Genomic DNA, 22,007 nt, shown 5'->3' with positions numbered 1-22,007 from the left:
GTACCGGTCTGCAGCCCCCCAGCTTGATGAAGATATCTGCTGATGAGCTGGGTCTGAGATCCTGGAGGGGGGGGGGGGGTGTACCGGTCTGCAGCCCCCCAGCTTGATGAAGATCTCTGCTGATGAGCTGGGTCTGAGATCCTGGAGGGGGGGGGGGGTGTACCGGTCTGTAGCCCCCCAGCTTGATGAAGATCTCTGCTGATGAGCTGGGTCTGAGATCCTGGAGGGGGGGGGGGGGGTGTACCGGTCTGCAGCCCCCCAGCTTGATGAAGATCTCTGCTGATGAGCTGGGTCTGAGATCCTGGAGGGGGGGGGGGTGTACCGGTCTGTAGCCCCCCAGCTTGATGAAGATCTCTGCTGATGAGCTGAGGATGAGATCCTGGAGGGGGGGGGGGTGTACCGGTCTGCAGCCCCCCAGCTTGATGAAGATCTCTGCTGATGAGCTGAGGATGAGGTCCTGGAGGGGGGGGGGGGTGTACCGGTCTGCAGCCCCCCAGCTTGATGAAGATCTCTGCTGATGAGGATATAGTAGATGCACCCGTACGTTAGCAATTTCTTTAGAATAAACAACTGTTTTGAAACTTGGTTTAATCCATTCAATTTAAATCGACTGAGATGTGTTAAAAAGTGCTTTGGATTCAAAGTAATGTATGGGAAATAAAAGGAATAATGATTTTATACATCATATAATAATTGGATTTACCTTATTACAAATATAGCTAATATTATTTTAAGTAAAAATTACTTAAATAGAAATATAAGACTCTGCATTTTGGCCTCCCTTGTATTGTTACGTTTAAAGCATATTTATTGATTGAAGTTACGTTGCACGGACTATATACTGTAAGCATTGTTTGGCAGAAGTGTTTAAGAGTTTATGAAGCTAACCCATCAGAGCCTCTCTCTGGAATTTTATGAAATTTTGCAAAGCCATTTGTTTCTAGTTATTCCACAAATCCACACCAGATGTGTTGAACGATGTTGGGGAATGCAGTTCCATGAAATTGATTTCCCATTAATGTGTGGTTATTGTTGTTCTTGTTCCTGGATAGAATTTCATGACTTTGAATGAGAACTTTTTTTTTATTATAATTTTTGCTACCTAGGGACATGCACAGTGAGGGTTAGAAAGTGGAGATTCTGGGAACTGGGTCCCAGTTTTGAAAGAGAACTGGGACTGTTGGGGTACTTTTACCTGTGTGCCTCCACTAGAGGAGAAGGCCTCCTCCCCCACGGTCCCAGAAACCCTTTTAAGTGGTGCCGCGACGGGGTGACTGTGAGGTGACACAAGTCCTTCTGTGCAGTCCTGATAAGAGCTTGTTTACCTTCCTCTGGATGGAGAGCACTGCCTCTCGCCGAGGAAACGGCAGGACAATAGGTGTCTGGAGTAGAGGCAAGCCTGCTAGAGCCAGCCCTGACCTTGGATCCAAACAGCCTATTCAATACACTGACCCTGACCAGCAAACAGGCTTGGAGAAACCGAAGGGACAACGCTCAGTGCTGTCACACTGTCTGCGTTACACCCAGCTCCTGGGCCTTGGACTCTTGTGTTCATTGGAGTGAATTTAGATGGTTTAGGTACAGTAGGATAATGTTTACATTACATTATGTTACAATGCCAGGACTGTCAATTGAAGAGCGACAAAGATGAGATGCTGATCTTTAAAATCCCACCAGTAATCATTGAAAAGGAAGGACAGTGCTGTCCGTCGTGTCTGGCTCTCAATAGACTTTTTCAAGATAGAGATTCCAGCAGAATCCAAAATGCACAAGGCTCTGAATTGCTGCTGTTGTTTAAAGAAATGTGCAAAAGCAAAACCAATTAACAGCCTGCAAATATACAGAGCCCAGTATCCACTGCCAACACGTTTCTGAATCTGCTCGGAACAGAACCGACTTTTTATAGGAGTTATCCAACGAGTCCCCTCGACTCTAGAGAGTACTAAGTGTCCCCTCGACTCTAGAGAGTACTAAGTGTCCCCTCGACTCTAGAGAGTACTAAGTGTCCCCTCGACTCTAAAGAGTACTAAGTGTCCCCTCGACTCTAGAGAGTACTAAGTGTCCCCTCGACTCTAGAGAGTACTAAGTGTCCCCTCGACTCTAGAGAGTACTAAGTGTCCCCTCGACTCTAGAGAGTACTAAGTGTCCCCTCGACTCTAGAGAGTACTAAGTGTCCCCTCGACTCTAGAGAGTACTAAGTTTCCCCTCGAGTCTAGAGAGTACTAAGTGATATTTTAGATTGTCTGCTGGAAGAGCTACAAGTAACCATGAAGGGAAGGCAGTTCATCCTAATCAGGTTGGTTTAGTGTACTGTTTCCAGATTTTCGCATGAGCCTGAGTTTAGTAACACAGTTCTGCAAGGTCGTGGTTGTGGCAGCATGCAGTGGCAAGGGGCCCCATTCAGCAGTAATCCCCACAGTAACTGAGCGCCCCGCTCGAGCAGTCTCTGTCAGGGGGTTGATTGCAGGATGAGTGGCCCCTGTTTAGAGACACAATGAAGGAAGTCAAAGCTTCCAGGAAATGGCCAGTTGCCAGTAATTAGGCCAGATTTCTTTTTGACTTGTTGTTGCTGTTTGGAATGTTTCTTTACAGTACTTGTTGAAATAGAGAAAATAAGGTATGGCTCTCCATTGCTGTCAGTGTCTTTACATAGACTTAGACTAAGACAGACCAATGTGGAGCTCCAGTCTCATGGTAGACCTAACAGCGCTTGTGTTTCATAAGAGCATAAGAAAGTTTACAAACGAGAGGAGGCCATTCGGCCCATCTTGCTCGTTTGGTTGTTAGTAGCTTATTGATCCCAGAATCTCATCAAGCAGCTTCTTGAAGGATCCCAGGGTGTCAGCTTCAACAACATTTCTGGGGAGTTGGTTCCAGACCCTCACAATTCTCTGTGTAAAAAAGTGCCTCCTATTTTCTGTTCTGTTCTGTGTAATCTCCATTTGTGACCCCTGGTCCTTGTTTTTTTTTCAGGTCAGAAAAGTCCCCTGGGTCGACATTGTCAATACCCTTTAGAAGTTTTAATGCTTGAATCAGATCACGGCGTAGTCTTCTTTGTTCAAGACTGAATAGATTCAATTATTTTAGCCTGTCTGCATACGACATGCCTTTTAAACCCGGGATAATTCTGGTCGCTCTTCTTTGCACTCTTTCTGGAGCAGCAATATTCTTTTTGTAGCGAGGTGACCAGAACTGAACACAATTTTCTCGATGAGGTCTTACTAATGCATTGTAAAGTTTTAAAATTACTTCCTGTTATTTTCACGATATATCCGAGCATGTTGTTGGCCTTTTTTTATAGCTTCCCCACATTGTCTAGATGAAGACATTTCTGAGACATCATAAACTCCTAGGTCTTTTTCATAGATTCCTTCTTCAGTTTCAGTATCAACCATATGATATTTTATAATGCACATTTTTATTGGCTGCGTGCAGTACCTTACACTTTTCTCTCTTAAATGTCATTTGCAATGTGTCTGCCCAGGTCTGAATGCTGTCTAGATCATTTTGAATGACCTTTGCTGCTGCAACAGTGTTTGCCACTCCTCCTATTTTTGTGTCATCTGCAGATTTAACAAGTTTGCTTACTATACCAGAATCTGAATCATTAATGTAGATTAGGAATAGCAGAGGACCTAATACTGATCCCTGTGGTACATCACTGGTTACCTTGCTCCATTTTGAGGTTTCTCCTCTAATCAGTACTTTCTGTTTTCTACATGTTAACCACTCCCTAATCCATGTGCATGCACTTCCTTGAATCCCTACTGCGTTCAGTTTGAGAATTGGGTTGCCACCTCATGACCTCAAAAATAAGGAACAGACCCTAACCCAACGCCACGCAACACCCGTGCCCCCCCCTCCCCCACCCTCACTGATACAGTAAACCTCTTAAAACATAATTATTAGTTAATGTATTTTAAGATATTTTGACAAATGACATTTATTATATATAACGCTAGTTCCAGGGCACTTTTGTAGATTCTTGGCAATTCAAACAAATGTCAGGATGTCACACACATTCAATACAAACAAATATCAATGAAAAACCTAGAACTATGTGGAATTACAAGTTCCCTTTAAAATAAATTTCCTTTTTAAAATAAATACCACAAAGCTATTGCACATTTCAAATGAAGCAGTGGACATGCAGCCTGCCCTGGTTCCCGATGAAATTTCTGCTGACAGGAAGTCACATGACTTGTGAATGTGCTGCATAAAGCTAAAGATAAATACAATAAAAGATCTATTGATCTTCGTAAACTCTCTGCATGTACAAATTCTGATCAATTCACAGCCTGAGTTTGTAAGTCTTTACAGAATCAGAATTGGTTGTCAAAATGACTAAGATATGTGAATTTAGAAATTGTTAGTAAAGTAGAAATTATTACTGATTTACACATTGCTTATGATGAGCTAATAACAATGCTGGTGTGTCCAAACATGGATGGTACCAACATATATTGAATCTTTATTGGCAGCCATTAAGTTCATTATTTCCTTTTTCATGCATATTTTTGGTTGCTTCTTGCAGCAGCAAGGAGAGGTTTGTCCTCCATGATCAAGGAGTGGAAGTCTGCACACCCCACATCAAAATAGAGGCTCACAAGGAGCTCACTTTTGATAAGCTCTACTGAACACCTGTTTCGAATGTCGCTCCATTTGTTTTGCACGCTCCATAGTTAACATGTGTTGTTCGCCACTAAAAGCTGAAACTGAGTTCAGAGATAATCCAAACCTCTCCAGTGAGCTGGTGATGCATGCATCTGCAGATTCATCTAGATTATTTATTATTTCAACTAGTTATTTCAATATTTAAATACAAATTGTGTAATGCAAATAATAACAGCAACACGTTCAATACATACTATTAAAATGCAAATATATAAATAGGCTACATCTTAGATTAGAAGAACCCAGAAAATGATCGATACATTAAAACGCTATTTACATATCACACATCAAGAAAATACACTTAGAAGGATGAACGGATTATGAGTGTGCGCACGTAAAGTATAAAGTCCATTTAAAACTTTAAGAGTAACATTAGCTACTAATTGGGGGTGCGCTTTGAGTTGTGAGAGCGACCCAGAAAATGTATTTCGTAAACGATCAAAAGTCAAAACTACACAAGAACAACACTGTCCAATGCGTAATTAATTAAAATAATTACACTTAAAGTCCACAAGAAAGCAAAAAAAGAGACCGGAGACCGCATTACAGAAGAAAATCATAACTCGTGCTCGGGTCCGTGAATGGCTAGAAATTGTGGTGGGTAACATTAGCTATCTAACGTTAGCTAATAAAATTGTAATCGCTCTAGCTAGAGGAATAAATTTTGCAAGGAGAAGTACAGTAGCCTGCCTACCTTATCAGCTTCAGGTGATCTCTCTGGAACAAAGAACGATTGAATAGCCTGATTGGTTCTCCTTGTTCGTTATGAGCATGGCCTTCTCCCGCTTCATGCTGTCTAAGGTCACAAACTCCGCCCTGAGAGATCGAAAATTCTTTCCTGCACACAGTGCACCGGGCTTTGAAAATATTGTCATGAACTTTGTTCACCCATGTAAAATCCCTCTCCCATTTGTCTCTATATTTTTGCATCTGTTTTTTTTTTGTTTTTTTTAACAGAATTTGTCATCATGTCCAAAATCGGCCAGCTAGGTTATATGTTTCATAGCTACATAGCTGACAACAGCACACACCACCCAATAGGATTTGGAACTGCCACGCGCTAGTTGATCCTTTTCGTGCAGTATGTGTAAAGTGAATAATTGTTAATCAAATGAAGTACACCTCCCATAATTACCTGCTAACTTTGAGATGGACCCGGTTCCGGTAGGAAGTTGGTGCTTCACCAGAGACGGAGATCTCTGACTTCTCATGCTTGAAAAATACATTTGGCTCAGTAGTGCAAAATACGGAACAAATTGCGTTCTGTATCGATTTGAAACGGGATGATTCCGTATTCTACGGAACGGGTGGCAACCTTAATAGCACCTTTCACAATGTGGGGAAGACCCCTTAGATTCCAATGTTGAGGGGATTGAGATATTTTGAAGGTAAATAATTAATTTCCAGTAAAGTTTTTATTTTAAAACCATTGTAAAATTCAGTTTGAATGAGTTCCTGTTTTCCTCAGGCTATTTGTAGCTTTTCTGTATTCAAGTCTAGTTTGTATGTGAAACCGTACTGTTGTTTTTCAATGCTGGGGCTTATTAGCTGGTAAAGGGAAGTGACCACTTAGTTCATGTGACTGGATGTGCTTTACAATATAACTTTTTTTTTGCTAACATTTGCATTTGTATCTACAGTATATCTCAAGAGATCTGTTTATGAGCAGTTTCTGCATTATATCTCAGGAGATCTGTGTATGAGCAGTTTCTGCATTATATCTCAGGAGATCTGTGTATGAGCAGTTTCTGCATTATATCTCAGGAGATCTGTGTATGAGCAGTTTCTGCATTATATCTCAGGAGATCTGTGTATGAGCAGTTTTTTAAACAATGCTGTTAGTATGAGGATGCAAAGGAAACAAAACATAACTGAAAAAGAAATTCTCAGACTATAATGATGGGCTGCAAAGTTAAAAATAACATTTTTTTTTAATGAAATAAGAGACAGCCTAAAGTAAACCGGCTTGTGTTTGTTTCTTTTAGAGTGTTGAGTATACATCGACAGGCTGCCAAGAGAGCCCTTGGGTTAAGCAGGGGGAAGCTTTGAATAGAATTTGAAATCAAAGGGAAAGGTTCAATATTCTTTGGACATTAAAATACAAAGGGAGCACTGTTTATGGATACCAAGCTATTTAATAAAAAGCTAGCAGCCTGAATGGGGTCAAATGGATAATACATTGTAACAGAAGGGCAGCTACAATGATATGAGCCGTTGGTAGAATTTTGACATGATAGCCAATGGTCTGACCCAATACACACTAGTCAGTACCATTTCTGATGAGGAGTTAGTGGTTAGTACACAGATATTATGCTGTGTTTATGTATTATGGTTCTGTAAATGTTTATGTATTATGGTTCTGTAATGTGTCTGAGACGTGCGCAACAGTGACGACATAACGTCCTGGCTTGGTACACAAAGAATAATCATTTTGCATTGTATAAAATGAGCACATTGCGTGACAAATACATTGTACAGTATGATTCAGTAATATTCAGTAATTTGTGGGTTTTGTCCAGTCTCTCGGGTACTCCAAAAGGGTAAATGGAAATTACCTTCAGATTTTTCCATTTTGATTAGAAACACACCATGAAACATCACAGATTAAAAACAACTGCCTCTTCTGCTAAAGTGCATGAAAAAACAGAAAAACAATGTAAAAGTACAGTAAATCTAAAGTAAACAAATCCTCCGGAAACAAATGTAGGAGAACCAGTAGCCAGCATTTCACCAAAAGTAAGCCTGTCTCCCTCTCCTTGTATTTGATGTGCTTCTGGTGTTGTGCCTGTTTCCCTGATTCACAGCCGTGTGGCCCCAGATACCATCAGCACAGCTCGCTGCACACCATTGCCCCGTCTCGCTGCTCTGACTGGGAGCTGGGAGCAGAGCGCCGGCTTCACTTCCCCAGGAGAGAGATCAGACTGCCAAGAGAGAGAGCGCCATCATTTACTGTAAAGCTGGTGTAATCATTAGACTGTCCCATACACACGGGCGGGTCTTCTACAAGTTGCCTTCTAATAAAGTGTTGACAGTATTTTGACTTGGGAATAGCTAGGTTAGTTATTTGATTATTTTTCTAAGACTTGGACGTTGATAACTATTGGACTACTAAAAGGTAAATTGTGGTGGTGTCTCTTCTAATATGACTTGTGGACGGACGGACAGACAGACAAACGGCTTCAGTCTCCACTGCTGTCATCATTCGCAATTTAAAGATACACATTTGAGTTGACAGGCTTGTTTAAAGTCTTGTAATCAAAAAACAGAAACAGGAAGTATGTTTTTAAAAGCCACAGGTGAAGAGCTGTGAGCGGGGTATGAGAAGGCTTCCAGGAAGGCATTAAGTGACGGTTAATTAGAGCCTGCTAACGAGCTGTGGCACTCCGCTTGGGAGCAGAGATTCCCGGGCTGTGTCAGGTCTGCAGCCTCCTCTTGTTTACGTCCCATGTCACGCCAGGGCCTGCCAGAGCCCGGCGTCATCGGCATGCCGTCTAAACAGGACATTTCCTGTCAGGAAGCTGCAGTGGAGGCATGGCAGTGGCTAGGCAGACAAGCCTGAGCTCAGGAGCTGCCTGCTGGAGAGCTGGTCGGCGTCTTTCCCAGCTTTACTGGCGCGCTGGCAGCAGCCACTGGGGTCCCAGCTCAGACAGTAGAAGCACATCGCAGGTCCTTACATTGATGGCCTCTATGAATAGAAGCCTAAGAGAGAAACATTCAGGATGAAAAGAATTCAGGCACATCTTATCATAAACACTTTCAACCTTTATTCATATTCAAAAATGCACCATCTGAAGCAATGCAACCATTTCAGTTTTTTTATTTATTGTGATGTCCCTAACCGAGAATATTGAAAATCATGCGGTAGACACAGGACACCTAACCGCATACCCAGTACTGCATCAAGTCAGCGCATGTAGTGAATTCTGAAAATGAAACCAAATTGTCAGCTTTGACAGGCAGAGTTTAAGATATGTCCACAATAGCCGGTAGATGACAGTGAAGTTGAATTATTAGCTTGCACCTGCAACAATTATAATCTTTTTTATGTGTTTATCATAGTGGTACAATCTAATCCTTGGGTTGTAAAAAGGTGAAATACCAAACTTTTTTTTTTTTTTTAAGGAAAATAAATGCTGTTATACAAGAGCATGAAAAGGAATTGAAGTTGTGATAGGTAGTGATTAGGGATGTCACGGTATACCAGTTTTACGGTAAACCGCGGTATAAACTGCCACGGTTTTGAAACTGCAACAATTTTTCTATACCATGATTACCGAGTTCACACGGTTTAAGGTGATATGGGCGCGTTTTTGTATTCACCGTTTGTCCATTAGTTAGTTCATTAGAACTAACTAATGAACACTGACATCTCAAGTTCTGAAAACTGCCATGCATGAGATTATCCGAGTAGGCTATTAAATAAGTGACGTCATATTTAATATAAAACGCCCTACTAAACAATGATCGCTAGCAAACGTGATTGTCAGTAAATGAAACACAAATACTCAAATATCAGCAAGAACAAGGCACTGTAACTTTTCATCACTGCCTTCCTATTAATTTACCAAACCAAAGAAGTAACAGCAGCTATTATCTATCGAATGGGTCAAGAGAAACGCAGTAAGCACACACCAAGGCAGAGAATAAAAAAGTCTATTTACTACTATATAACTAAGTCTAAGATGCTACAGGCATTTGTATTGTTTTTATTTTAAACAGTATTGTAAGCTGATAGTGTTGTAGGGATTTTGGTTTTATGTTAAAACATTTATACAATTTTATTCCCATTTAAAAAAAAAGTCCCTCGGATGCCGCTTAACTTTGCAAGGGTGTCATACCCACCTTAACTTTTCTTGTTTCCTTTGTGTTCGTTACTGCTAACATGCAGTACAAAATTTTTTTTTTAAATTTGCAGTCTCCGTCTATGTTTTGCACTCTGCTGAGAGATCAGTGGGCGGGCACTGCATGTCTTAAAACACACTCGATTGGCTATTGCTAGGTAACATTGTGCTTCTCTTAACTAATAGGATGCCATCCAAACTGAAAGATGAAGAGTGTATTCGGTTGCAGGGGTCACATCCTTACCCCCTATCATTCCAGACTGAGCCCAGAACATGTTAATATTTTGGTGTTTCTCCACAGTAATGTGAAATAAAAACGCAGCATTATTTTGCTGACCCTGTGTGAGCTGGAGTGAACACTACTTCCAGTTAGTGCCTGATAGAACTGTAGTTGTATTTGTTTTTACAACTTTAAATTAAAGTTATTTTTCTTGTTAAAAAATTACTTGACTTGAGTGTATTTCTTTAAATAGCCTTTTAAAAACGGATTACGAAAAAATGACATTATACCGCGGTACGTCAATAACCGTGGTATATTTTTTGATGGTTACCATACCGTCAAAATTTGTTACCGGGACATCCCTAGTAGTGATTGGTTCAAATAACTGTCTAGCTCCGTTGAGACAGATGAGGGTAGCCACATACAGTACTATACAAACTGCTAAAGCCATCCTGATTACTGCCATCCAAGTCTTTTTGAGGCCACAGGCATTGGGTAACTCGATGAAAAGCTATTAAGAAGTCTACATTTCACAACACTCAGGTCTGCAGGGAAGAGATCGCTGTGCCTCTGATCCTGCAGGAAATAACACCTGACCCAGCTTCCCTGAGGAAGGACAATGTCTTGGGGAATATTTATTGGCCGCTAACAGGAAACTCCTCGAGGGACAGGAATGTCTAGCTGGAGTCTTAGCAGGGGAGTGGTTTTTAAAGATCTGGCTGCCATCTTCTGAAAAGTTATCCATTTCCCCTTGGAGTACCATGCGAAAGACAGCAAGCATGACCATGGCTCAGTAACAGTACACCAATTTGTTTAGCTTTCTATTATATTTGTGTCAAAACATACCTTTCAGTGCTCCCAAAGCATGCAGGTTGTCCATATATCTGAAGAACCGCTTATTCAGTTGTCATGAAACTTACTATTAAGATTATTTAGCAGAAGCTACTGAGAATATCAGATTCCTGTATGGCGTTGTCTGTGTGTCCTGACAGCTGTCCATCTGCATGGCACAGAGGAGTATCTGGAGAAGAGCTTATCAAATTGTCACGGTCATCAACGGATTCATCATACAGTACAGCCTGAATGTAGGATCTCCAGCTGTGGTGGGGATGCATGCTGTTTGAACCCCTGTGCATGTCTTTTGATTTAGCTGTGTGACAATAACCCCCATGACGTTTTGAGATTCAGAATGTAAAGGACAGACAGACAGGCAGACGGAAAGCATTCTTTTGGTGTAATTTGTAAAAGGATAATTCTGAGGAATTCTAAACTTGCTTATTGTAAGTAGGGGAACTCAGAGAAGTCTTATTCCATAGGATACAAGCTGACTGTTTTCCATGTTAAAGGATGAACGGACTATACATGCACATGTTTTGTTAACAATTCTGTATTATTTGAAGTGTCTGTGGTAGAACTGTTGTCAGGTCCTGGAATCCCAGTAAAGCGGACTCACCCTGTTTGCTTTCTGCAGGTGCAGTACCGCCCTGTGAGCTTAAGGAGGTGAAGGATGAGAACCCCGTAAAAGTGACTCCGTCTTGGGTCTCCCAGGGCTGCTGGAGTGCGGACACCAGTGAAGGAAGAGAAATCCACTTGATTAACCTGCATTTGGACAGGATCAGCTGGGTACGTTTCTGAAAGATTGACACGCTGGCTTTGACAGAATTGTAGAGCATGATAAAAATGCAGATCCTCTTAATGTTAATATATTCAACACGTTGTGTCTAAATTGACTTTATAAGGCCCTGTTTATAAAAGTGTGAAGACTTAAGGTATTTTGTGTGTTAGCACTCATTTAAGGTACTTAAAAAACTATTTAAACAATAGAATGTTCATTCAATGAAAAGGACAAAGTTGCTACAATTACAGGAGAATATCCACGCCAGTGCCTGACCACAATTCTGAGTATTTTCTTCTTTTTCACACATGTGTTAAATCGCTTTGTGTACATTTTCTCGTCTGTCGTTAAATAGACCAACAACCGTCTTGAACTGTTTCATCAACAATATAAAATTTTATATAATCCATGAAAACAACTTTCAGTAAGCTTTGTGAGGAAAGGAAGCCAGTGAAATGCAGTGGTGTGGGTTTCTGAACAGACACTTGCATGTATAGCTATACATAGCAGTACTGGCACAGCTAGTATGTAAAGAACATGTCATGTACTGTACTGTACTGCATGAAACAAGGCCAGGGTAATAATTTAATAATGGATCCGAATTCCACAGAAAACTAAGCAGAGAAGTTTACCTGTGTAATGGTGGCACAGATACCTGTTTTTAATGTAACATTTGTTTTTTGTGTTTTTGGAATGGCTATTCTCACTACTACCATCTGGCTAATATTTGGTCGAATCTATCAGTTGAGGTGCTTCAGGGTCAGTTAGCCTGCTCTGACAAATAGGGAAATAGAAATGTTAAGAGAGAGTGGAATCTCAGAAACTGTTTTCACTTCTCTTTCTGATACGTGATTCCAGCTAACAACATGTGGGGAAATGGCAGGTCCAGCTTAGCACAAATATTTTCTTTGGAATTGCTCTTGTGAAAATCAGCAGTAAATACAACATTTCTAATACAGAAACTTAACTTGTGACCTACAAAAGTCTCTTAACTTTGCAAAGGATGATGCTTTATGTTATTTCACTTTTATACACTGACTGGAAAAAAAATGCTGTTTGACACCTTTGCAGGCTCCATCATTCATTCATTACCTGCTTACAGCTGATGGTGGTTTTTGTAAACCTTTTCCATTCCACCTGGGAGACTTATTTGATTGATAAATTGTCAATGTAGCCTCTGTGTCAAGGTAAGAGGTGGTTGCACAGACACCAGCTGCCATGGCCTTGTCAAGTCACTGAGATCTCTCTGTGCACAGTATGCTGCGCACTTGGGGATTTTCTCATTTTAATTGCATTCTCCAATTTTTGAGCCAGTCTCTACATCATTTAATGGATCTGCCAGTTATATTGCTGTGTTGCAGTGGGTCATATAACCATACTGTACACTACAATTGTTTAAAAAATGTTTTAATTAACATTCAATAACTTAAACAATGTGACAGATGGGAGCATGTTACTGGGTGTTTGTTGTAGGTAGAGGAATAAACTTGTTAAGGTAATTTTAAGGAATTGCTCTGTGTAGTTCATTCCAAGTTGGTTGCGATCAGCATTGTTAATCGTGTTATTGAAAAATGCTTCTGTATACAGCTGAAATCCATTTTGTAGTTTCTTCTCCAGTTTTTCCTACATTTATTTGACCATAATATGCTTTCTTGGATATCTCATAAGGTCCTTGACTAAATGATCCTTAATGACAATGCAATGACACAGGATTTAGTATCGAGCGCATGCAAGAGAACTGTGAAGCTCATGCCCTAAATGCTGATACCTTGTCTGAAGTTTGCAAAAATGCAACCCTTTTTTCTATATGTAGAGAATGACATTACTATCATTTTATAGGTTAAAATGTTACTGTTGCATTGGATATTAATGTTAGAAGTTACTTAAATGAAAGCATTATAAAGCAAGCATGGTACAGAACAGAGAAGAAAGGTAAAGCATATTAATTGCAATAGCATGATTATGGGACTCAGCTGCAAAATGACAGCTCATATCTTCTGAAGGCAACTGTTATATGAGAATGATTGAGTCTAGGGAATAAGCAAGCCAAACAATACAAACTGATTCAGGAAAAAACCTTTTCCTTTCTGGCGCCTAGTTTTGTACTTCCTTTGTAATGACTGATTTTGGTATTTTCCTTTTTTTAGATTACTTCTTATTGAGTTTTAATCTTTATTTATTTATTTATTTATTTATTTATTTATTTATTTATGTATACATCATACAAAAATAAATGAACCCCCAAAAAACAGAAAGCTAACAAGCTAGTAGTAAAAAATAAGTGACTATAATTGTTCTCCTTTTCCTTTCTATTCTGTGTTTTATAAGCATGATATTTTGTTACTGTGTGCATGGTCGCAGTATGACAGAGTTATTGTTAACATGTTGTGTAACAGAGCAAGCTGTGGGGGAAGCTACTTAATAAAAACGTGACCAGCACACAAAACAATCTCCCCGTTTTCCACAGGTAAAAGTGGAGGCCAGTGTTGTGTATGTTGGTATCAGAGCAACTTTGTAGGCAACACTGTTTTGTTGTGTACTGGCAAAACCAATACGACCATTTTTCAGGCAATGTTTGTTCCTGATTTTCACATACAGTACCATATTTGTCCCAGCTACCATACCACTATGACAGTTTTGTGTTTTTTTTTTTTTTTATGATAGGGTTAATCTAGCACTGGCTATAAACTTGGCTTGCGTTCAGCCCTCATATTCCTAGCCTTGATTTGAGGTCTGGCCAAAGACTCCTGTCTTTAACTGCACGTATTTCACATGCACAGAGACCAATGATATCTGAATGGCCGGGCCACACTGACTTCTCCAGAACTGACCCCAAAAAGTGAACCTTTTCAGCAGCAGCCAGCACAGTAAACAACAGTGATGGAATGTGCATTCTAAGAGGGGGGGGGGGGGCTAAGACCCAGATTGATGTCATAGCTTGGCACCCCGCAGACATTGCTGGCACTGCTCCTAGTCCAGAGCTTGGAGCCGTCTTGGGTTAAAGGAGAACTGAAGAATTACGGGAAGCCGGTTTGCAGAAGCAAAGCCAAAAAAAAAACCCAGCTCTCGAGAAAGAAGAAAAAAAATAGTCAAAAGGAAAACAATTGTATCTGTGAAACACAGGAGCAAAAATAGCAAGGGTGAGTGAGCATGGCCGGCACCTTCATTGTTCAACACTGAGAGGGAGAGGGGGGGGGCTGCTTTTCAGCAAACACTAGCATGTTCACTTAAAGGAACGCCTTGAAGGGTGATTAATAGATTTGTAGATTTTTAATATTATTATTATTATTATTATTATTAATAATAGTAGTTGTAGTCGTAGTAGTAACTGGCACAGACCACCATCCTAGACTAATACATACCAGAGGAATATTATTATTATTATTTATTTCTATATGAAGTGGGATTCTGTGCCAGCCTATAATTGGGCCTGATTCCACTCATTTGAGATCACAGTGTATTTATTTATTTATTTCTTAACAGACGCCCTTATCCAGGGCGACTTACAATTGTTACAAGATATCACATTATACATTATTTCACATTATACAGATATCACATTATTTTACATACAATTACCCATTTATACAGTTGGGTTTTTACTGGAGCAATCTAGGTAAAGTACCTTGCTCAAGGGTACAACAGCAGTGTCCCCCACTGGGGATTGAACCCACAACCCTCCGGTCAAGAGTCCAGAGCCCTAACCACTACTCCACACTGCTGCCCTGTATACAGTCAAGTTCATACCATTTGTTTGTTTTTTCACGTTCTTTCGTCTTTAAATATCTATAAATATAAATACGTGCCCGATGAAAGCAAAGCATTGTCTTGGTATACTGTAGATAAGACCATTTTGTAATAAACATCAGCCATAACACTGTCAATGAGATCCAGAGCCACCAGATTTCACTTGACGATGCGTGGCCATTGCTCAATGATTAGAGATCAGTCTGTTCAGAATAAACAAAAGTCATTTGTGCAGCGTGGGATATGGAAGCTTCCAACCAAGCACATGCAATCAATCCTTGTGTTGTATATCAACCTATTAAGTGCTATTGTCCACATGGTGTCATTTCTTGGGAGCATTTTTAACTGGCATCTAACTGTTAATTTTTCTCTTTAACTATATTGTTATGATAACCTACTCTAATTTTGTTAACCGAAAAAGTGAAGTCTTAATGTTATGTATCAAATTACATAAATACAACTTGTGTTCTGATTTTTTTCAAAGAAAAAAATTAAAGATTTGGTACTTAATGGGTTAAAGAATATTTATATTTATTTGCCTTACAAATAGTAATTTAAATAAAAGTGTATGCTGCATATTGCAGGTGTAACCGAGTAGCATTGGTGCGTACGGAGTCATCAACCCCCAAAGGACCCTGGGAGGGTTAAAAGGTTTCGTTTCCCCCCCCCCCCCGGTTCCTGTAAATCAGTTGTCCAGGGCCTGATGTTCAATCAGTTTCCTGTCTCTGAGACTCTGAATCAGACGGGATTGCCTGCTGTTTGTTTAAAACCGCTTCACACCCACGCAGTGGGGTCTGGCAAAATCCACCTTAAATCTTTAAACTGCGTCCGTACTGACGAGGAATCAGTTCTATCAAAGGGAAGCTCTCCCCCAAACAGAACACTTTGATTCTGAACTCTTGTGCTCCTTTGCTAAACGGATTTCTGGTTCACAAGAAGTGCCTTGCAATTCTGTTTAAACATGAATTGTGTCATCTGCAAAATCCACTGCTTTATGACAGATTTTTAGAGGTTATTGTTAAAAAGACACATTTACAGTAAATTGGTTTGAGAGTCATTACTGCATGTTCATGTGTCTGATTTCCACTGTGCCTTTTTTTTTTTTTTTTTTAAATGAATCAGCATTTATCATAGTTTATCCTTTTAAGCACAGGAAATGAGTACTCTTTTAAGCTGATAAAACCCTGGGCAAGGTTGGGAAATGTATTGTCATCACTTTTTATTTGGCAAAGACAATAGGGCTTTATTGATTTCAGAAACATTTGGGTTCATTTAACATTCCTTCCTGACTAAACGTGTGTCGCGAGCGTGTAAAACCAATAAAAGAAAACATACTACTTATTATTACTCCCCTGGAATATCAGGCCTTTTAAGTGGTCTGCATGCAAGTTAACCTGGCAGAGAATTTAATAGTGGAGTGAAGCAAACCACAATTAATTGAAACCAGACATACGATATTTAGCTTTTAAGTGATCAGGTAATTGCTGAATGTTTTAGAGCATGAAACAAAGTCAGTTTCACTTCAAAGGGGAGACTAATCATTAATAATTGTTACAAAATAATAATGTTTATTTAAATTTGTGGCAGAGTACACAAAAGGACGTATTTGCCTAACCTTTGTAGAATGTTTAAAGCACCGGGTATGCAGGAACAATTATTATTATTATTATTATTTATTTCTTAGCAGACACCCTTATCCAGGGCAACTTACAGTTGTAAACAAAAATACAATTCAAAATTCAACAATAACTCCCCCTCACAGCTCTGCCATTCAGTCTGAGGCCTCTCTAAGCACTGGGTACACAGGAACATGAGCCTCCCTCACAGCTCTGCCATTCAGTCTGAGGCCTCTCTAAGCACTGGGTACACAGGAACATGAGCCTCCCTCACAGCTCTGCCATTCAGTCTGAGGCCTCTCTAAGCACTGGGTACACAGGAACATGAGCCTCCCTCACAGCTCTGCCATTCAGTCTGAAGCCTCTAAGCACTGGGTACACAGGAACATGAGCCTCCCTCACAGCTCTGCCATTCAGTCTGAGGCCTCTCTAAGCACTGGGTACACAGGAACATGAGCATTCCCTCACAGCTCTGCCATTCAGTCTGAAGCCTCTAAGCACTGGGTACTGGGTAGGAACATGAGCCTCCCTCACAGCTCTGCCATTCGGTCTGAGGCCTCTCTAAGCATAGACTGCTAAGTTAGCCAGCTTGTACAGGGTTTTGTGATATGGACCAATGTCCACAAGAAGCTAGTGATTTAGACCACTGCACCACCCAGCCCCTTTGACATACTTAAGTATTTGCTCTAATGCATTTGGGTTCCCATAGTAAAATACTTGTGCAAAGCTACTGCCTACTTCTCTCTCACTCCCTCTCCCTCTCCCTCTCTCTCTGTCTCTCTCTCGGCTGTTGTTTTCCAGGATAAAAACCCTGCTCTTATTACCGTATCTTGTTTCCCCTCACTCATTTCCATCATAGCTCTGAATGCTTCCACAAAGCATCTCTGCTTCAACCTGTCACTACTACCAGTACCTGCAGCTTTCTTTTGGCAGTGCATAGTTTGAAACTCCACTTGCATAACACATCCCAGAGTCAATCCTATTTGTAAATGACCTATACAAAAGATGCATTTTTGTTTAGAGCAAGAACCAAAACACAGGCAACCTGCTTTTACATTCTATTACCATATTGTAGTACTGCTTAAAAACCATTAGAACACTTTTTTTTATCTTGTAGTCCTTTAAGCACTTTGATGGTTGCTCATTTTTTTAAGCTTTAGGTCTCTGTCTCCTGTACTGGTTTGATAATAGCACCATTATATTTGAAATACATGGAGGATAGCTGATTGGGTGGAGATTAACTGTTTCACGTTAGTTGCCAGTCAGTGCTAGACCCTAATCATTGCAGAGGTGGAGATATTTACATGCCTGCCACCTCTTGATCTGTTCAAGATGAGGTATTCTAATCAGGCTTGACAGCGGGGCCACCACTGTTTTCAATCTCTTGCTAACACTTCAGCTAATTAGGAGCCATAGTCTCAGTGGAAGATGGAAATGTGGCATAAAATACATCAAATCAGTTCAAAATGAGTTTTTTTAATACCACAACATCCACATCAAGTTGCCAAGCAGGGACATGTTGAGTTTTCAGTTCTCTCTGGGCATAACCTAGGCAGAGTCAGATGGAGAGTGCCGCATGCTGAAGAGCCCCCAGGGTGCAGTGAGGATGCTGGGATTGGCATTCCTGCCTAGCTTGGGGATGAGTGATATTTCCTCGCCCTGCCCAGGTGAACGGGACAGTGGGCAGAGACTATCAGGAAGAAAGGGATTGAAGAAAGTGGGAAGTGAATGTAGTTGCTTGTTGACGTACCATGTAGAGGTCAAGGGGACCATCTGTGACAGCAGCGTCCTGCACTGCAGGAGGGGGACAGGCTGTCCTTCAAAACACAATGAGAATCCCCACTGGTCGTGGGGCATGACCGCTAAACTTAGCTCCCGCTGACAAGCTGCGCACACAAGCCTCCTCTGTACAGAACCAGGTGGACTCAGCTCAATGGTGGAAGGATTTATTTATTTTTGTTTTCAAATACCGGTATATGGCTGACCTTGATACACAACTGGATTTCCCATTGGGGAAAATCATAAAAACAGACATGCAAGACAGGAGACAAGATGTTTCTTTGTGGGCCTGTTCAATCGATCTAAACTGTAAACCTGTCCTGACCTATTTTATACAACAAATGGCTATGTTTCTTGGTAGTTTTGCCATGAGAACAGAATATATATATATATATATATATATATATATATATATATATATATATATATATATATTAAGCTTGTTAAAGTTGTGGTAGTTTAGTGAGTTGTAGAGGTTAGAACTCTTTAGGGCACAGGTTCAGTTCTCTGACTCCTATGTTAATCTTTCAGTTGCCACCGTAGAACGCTGTCTCTCCTGCTGTGCCGTGCCACTTTATGTTGTTTTACTAAAATCTTTAAGAATTTTACAACCATTACTATTGTAATTATTGATCAAGTCTAAGAGAAAACTTCCAGCTGCCTCAAAACCAAAATATTTCTATACTTCGCTGCGCACAGACTTCGGTCAGTCCAGAAGTAATTGAATCTGCTCTGCATATAAATGCTGACTCACAGCACCTCTAAAAGTATTAAGTACAGTGTCATGCTGAATTTTGCATTCTTTTGAGATGTGTTTTTTTTATTTTTTATTTAGTAGTTGCCAATTCGTTTTTTTTGTAGTTTTCTCCCCAGTGTAATAGTGTCCAATTATTTTTGTTTAGCTCAGCTCACCACTACCACCCCCGCGCTGACTTGGGAGTGGCGAAGACGAGCACACGCTGTCCTCCAAAGCGTGTGCCGTCAGCTGACCGCTTTTTTTCACACTGCAGACTCACCATGCAGCCACTCAGAGCTACAGCGTCAGAGGACAACACAGCTCTGGGCAGCTTACAGGCAAGCCCGCAGGCGCTCGGCCTGACTATAGGGGTCACTGGTGTGCGGTGAGCCGAGGACACCCTGGCCGACCTAGCCCTCCCTCCCCCCCGGGCGGTGCTTGGCAAATTGTAAAACGCGAGTGCTTTTACTGGATGCGCCACTCGGGAGCCTTGAGATGTGTTTTGATGTGTGGTTTTTTTTTTTTTTTAATTTAGCAGTCGCCAGTTAGAGGGTACAGAAGTTGTGGATGTGTTGATTTATAGCTGTTGAATGTCTGAAATGCATTTGTTTGTCGGGTTCTTAGAAAAACGCAAATCAATGGAATAAAATGGTTAAATAATACTTTAGTGTGTGGTGTTTGCCTGCGAGACTGACAATGATTGGTATGTAAGGGTTTGTTTTGTTGTATCTTAATATAAAATAAACTGAAATGCAGATTTTTAGATTGCAAGCGTTTCTGAAATGTAGGTTTTCAAAGTGTAGCACAATCTCTGTTGCATGATTTCAACTACCCTAAAGATCACACTGGACCCCACAGAGATGCTCTGTGTTTATTAGTGTTCCATACAAGGCATCTGAAAGTTCTGCATTTGATTAGTTTTACAGTAATAGACTTGTCTACTTGGTGCTGAAAGAGTTAAACCCTCCTAAGACTCCTTATTATAACATTTGTTTTTACTTTTAGGATTCTTGCTTGTGTCCTGTTTGACAGCTCAGGAGGTTGAATTAATTGGCCTCTAGGGTTTACATATCAAGTCAGTGTCTGAGCGAGAATCCAAAACCAACTCAGTCTGGCTCCTGGTGTTTAACTCTAATCTCTTGGCCGGCCCCCTGATCCCTGTATCTAAGCTCCAGTTCACCCAGCCTCCAAGTCTGTGCCTTGGGAGAGAAACCAGATTCTGACTGGCTCCCCTGCCTGAACTCAAACCACTAGGGCTTGCTGAGTGCTGACCTCCAGTTCACCTCAGAAAGCCATGCAGCTCATGTTTATAACCTCAGCCCATATTGCTATTTTGTCTCAAAGAAATTGGTTTCCTATGGTTTTTCACACATTTCAATTGTAAGAGAAGGGGTAAGAATGAGACTTCCTTGAAGCTGAGGGGCTACGTGCCCGCTTTGGTAACAACATTAGAAAGGGCCAGCAGGGCAGGCTGGAGCTTGCTTGTGAACCTTTATACCAGAAGAGAGCGCCAGAGCTGCAGTGTGGTGCTTACAACCAGCCAGAAGAGAGCGCTAGAGCTGCAGTGTGGTGCTTACAACCAACCAGAAGAGAGCACTAGAGCTGCAGTGTGGTGCTTACAACCAACCAGAAGAGAGCACTAGAGCTGCAGTGTGGTGCTTACAACCAACCAGAAGAGAGGCAGTGTGCTGTAGTGGTCAGTGCTGAAGGACTGGGAGGCAGTGTGGTCCAGTGATCAGAGCTGAGAGACTGGGAGGCAGTGTCCTATAGTTGTTAGAGCTGGGGGGCAGTGTGCTGTAGTGGTTAGAGCTGAGGGGCTGGGAGGCAGTGTCCTGAAGTGATCAGAGCTGAGGGACTGGGAGGCAGTGTGCTGTAGTGGTCAGTGCTGAAGGACTGGGAGGCAGTGTGGTCCAGTGAACAGAGCTGAGGGACAGGGAGGCAGTGTGCTGTAGTGGTCAGTGCTGAAGGACTGGGAGGCAGTGTGGTCCAGTGAACAGAGCTGAGGGACAGGGAGGCAGTGTGCTGTAGTGGTCAGTGCTGAAGCACTGGGAGGCAGTGTGGTCCAGTGATCAGAGCTGAGAGACTGGGAGGCAGTGTCCTATAGTTGTTAGAGCTGGGGGGCAGTGTGCTGTAGTGGTTAGAGCTGAGGGGCTGGGAGGCAGTGTGCTGAAGTGGTCAGAGCTGAGGGGCTGGGAGAAAAGTTTGTTGTAGATACAAGTTGAATATAAAAAAACAAGAAGAATGAATTAGTTAAGATAACTGATATTTCCTACATCAAGGTGCTTATTAACATTTTGCTTTTGTTCTCTTTCTAGTTTACAATGGACCTGAAGAATACAGTTCCTGCAAGCATCATCCTGAACAGCAACAAAAATGTCTCCTTGGTTTTATTTAACAAGAATATTTATGCAAAAGTCTACGTGAGTATGGGTGTTTAATATATGCAGTAGTGGAGGTGTCTGCTCGTCATAGTCACTTTTTAGATGCACTGGTTCCCCCACAGTGTTGATATACTGTGGTTCCAGTGTGGCTCAAACAATTGTGATGATTGTGGATAGTCATGTTTTATAAATGTTATGATAGTTTTTTGTTATAATACTGACCGGTATTATTTGGTATTTATAGATATGTATCTGTATCTTGCTAGCATAGTTGTACTTTTATTTGGTACTTGTCATTTGTTCTTAGTACACATACAGAAGCTTGTCATAATCTACTAAAATAATCTAAAGGTTTGTTTTTCTACGTTTTCTAGGCAATTAGGAGTGTATGATAAAAG

General features: G+C 41.0%; 1 protein-coding gene across 1 annotated transcript in view; it reads left to right on the top strand.

Moving 5' to 3' along the window:
- LOC117422351 (endoglin) overlaps positions 1-22,007 on the top strand; it is a 46,709-nt gene that overhangs the window by 7,091 nt on the left and 17,611 nt on the right. The window contains exons 3-4 of the mRNA XM_058987172.1: positions 11,207-11,358; positions 21,544-21,648. Of these exons, the coding sequence (XP_058843155.1) occupies positions 11,207-11,358; positions 21,544-21,648 (257 nt within the window). The remainder of the gene's footprint in view (positions 1-11,206; positions 11,359-21,543; positions 21,649-22,007) is intronic.

Source organism: Acipenser ruthenus, chromosome 15, assembly GCF_902713425.1.
Source record: "Acipenser ruthenus chromosome 15, fAciRut3.2 maternal haplotype, whole genome shotgun sequence".
Lineage (NCBI taxonomy): Eukaryota > Metazoa > Chordata > Actinopteri > Acipenseriformes > Acipenseridae > Acipenser > Acipenser ruthenus.
This window is presented reverse-complemented; position numbering and strand designations above follow the sequence as displayed.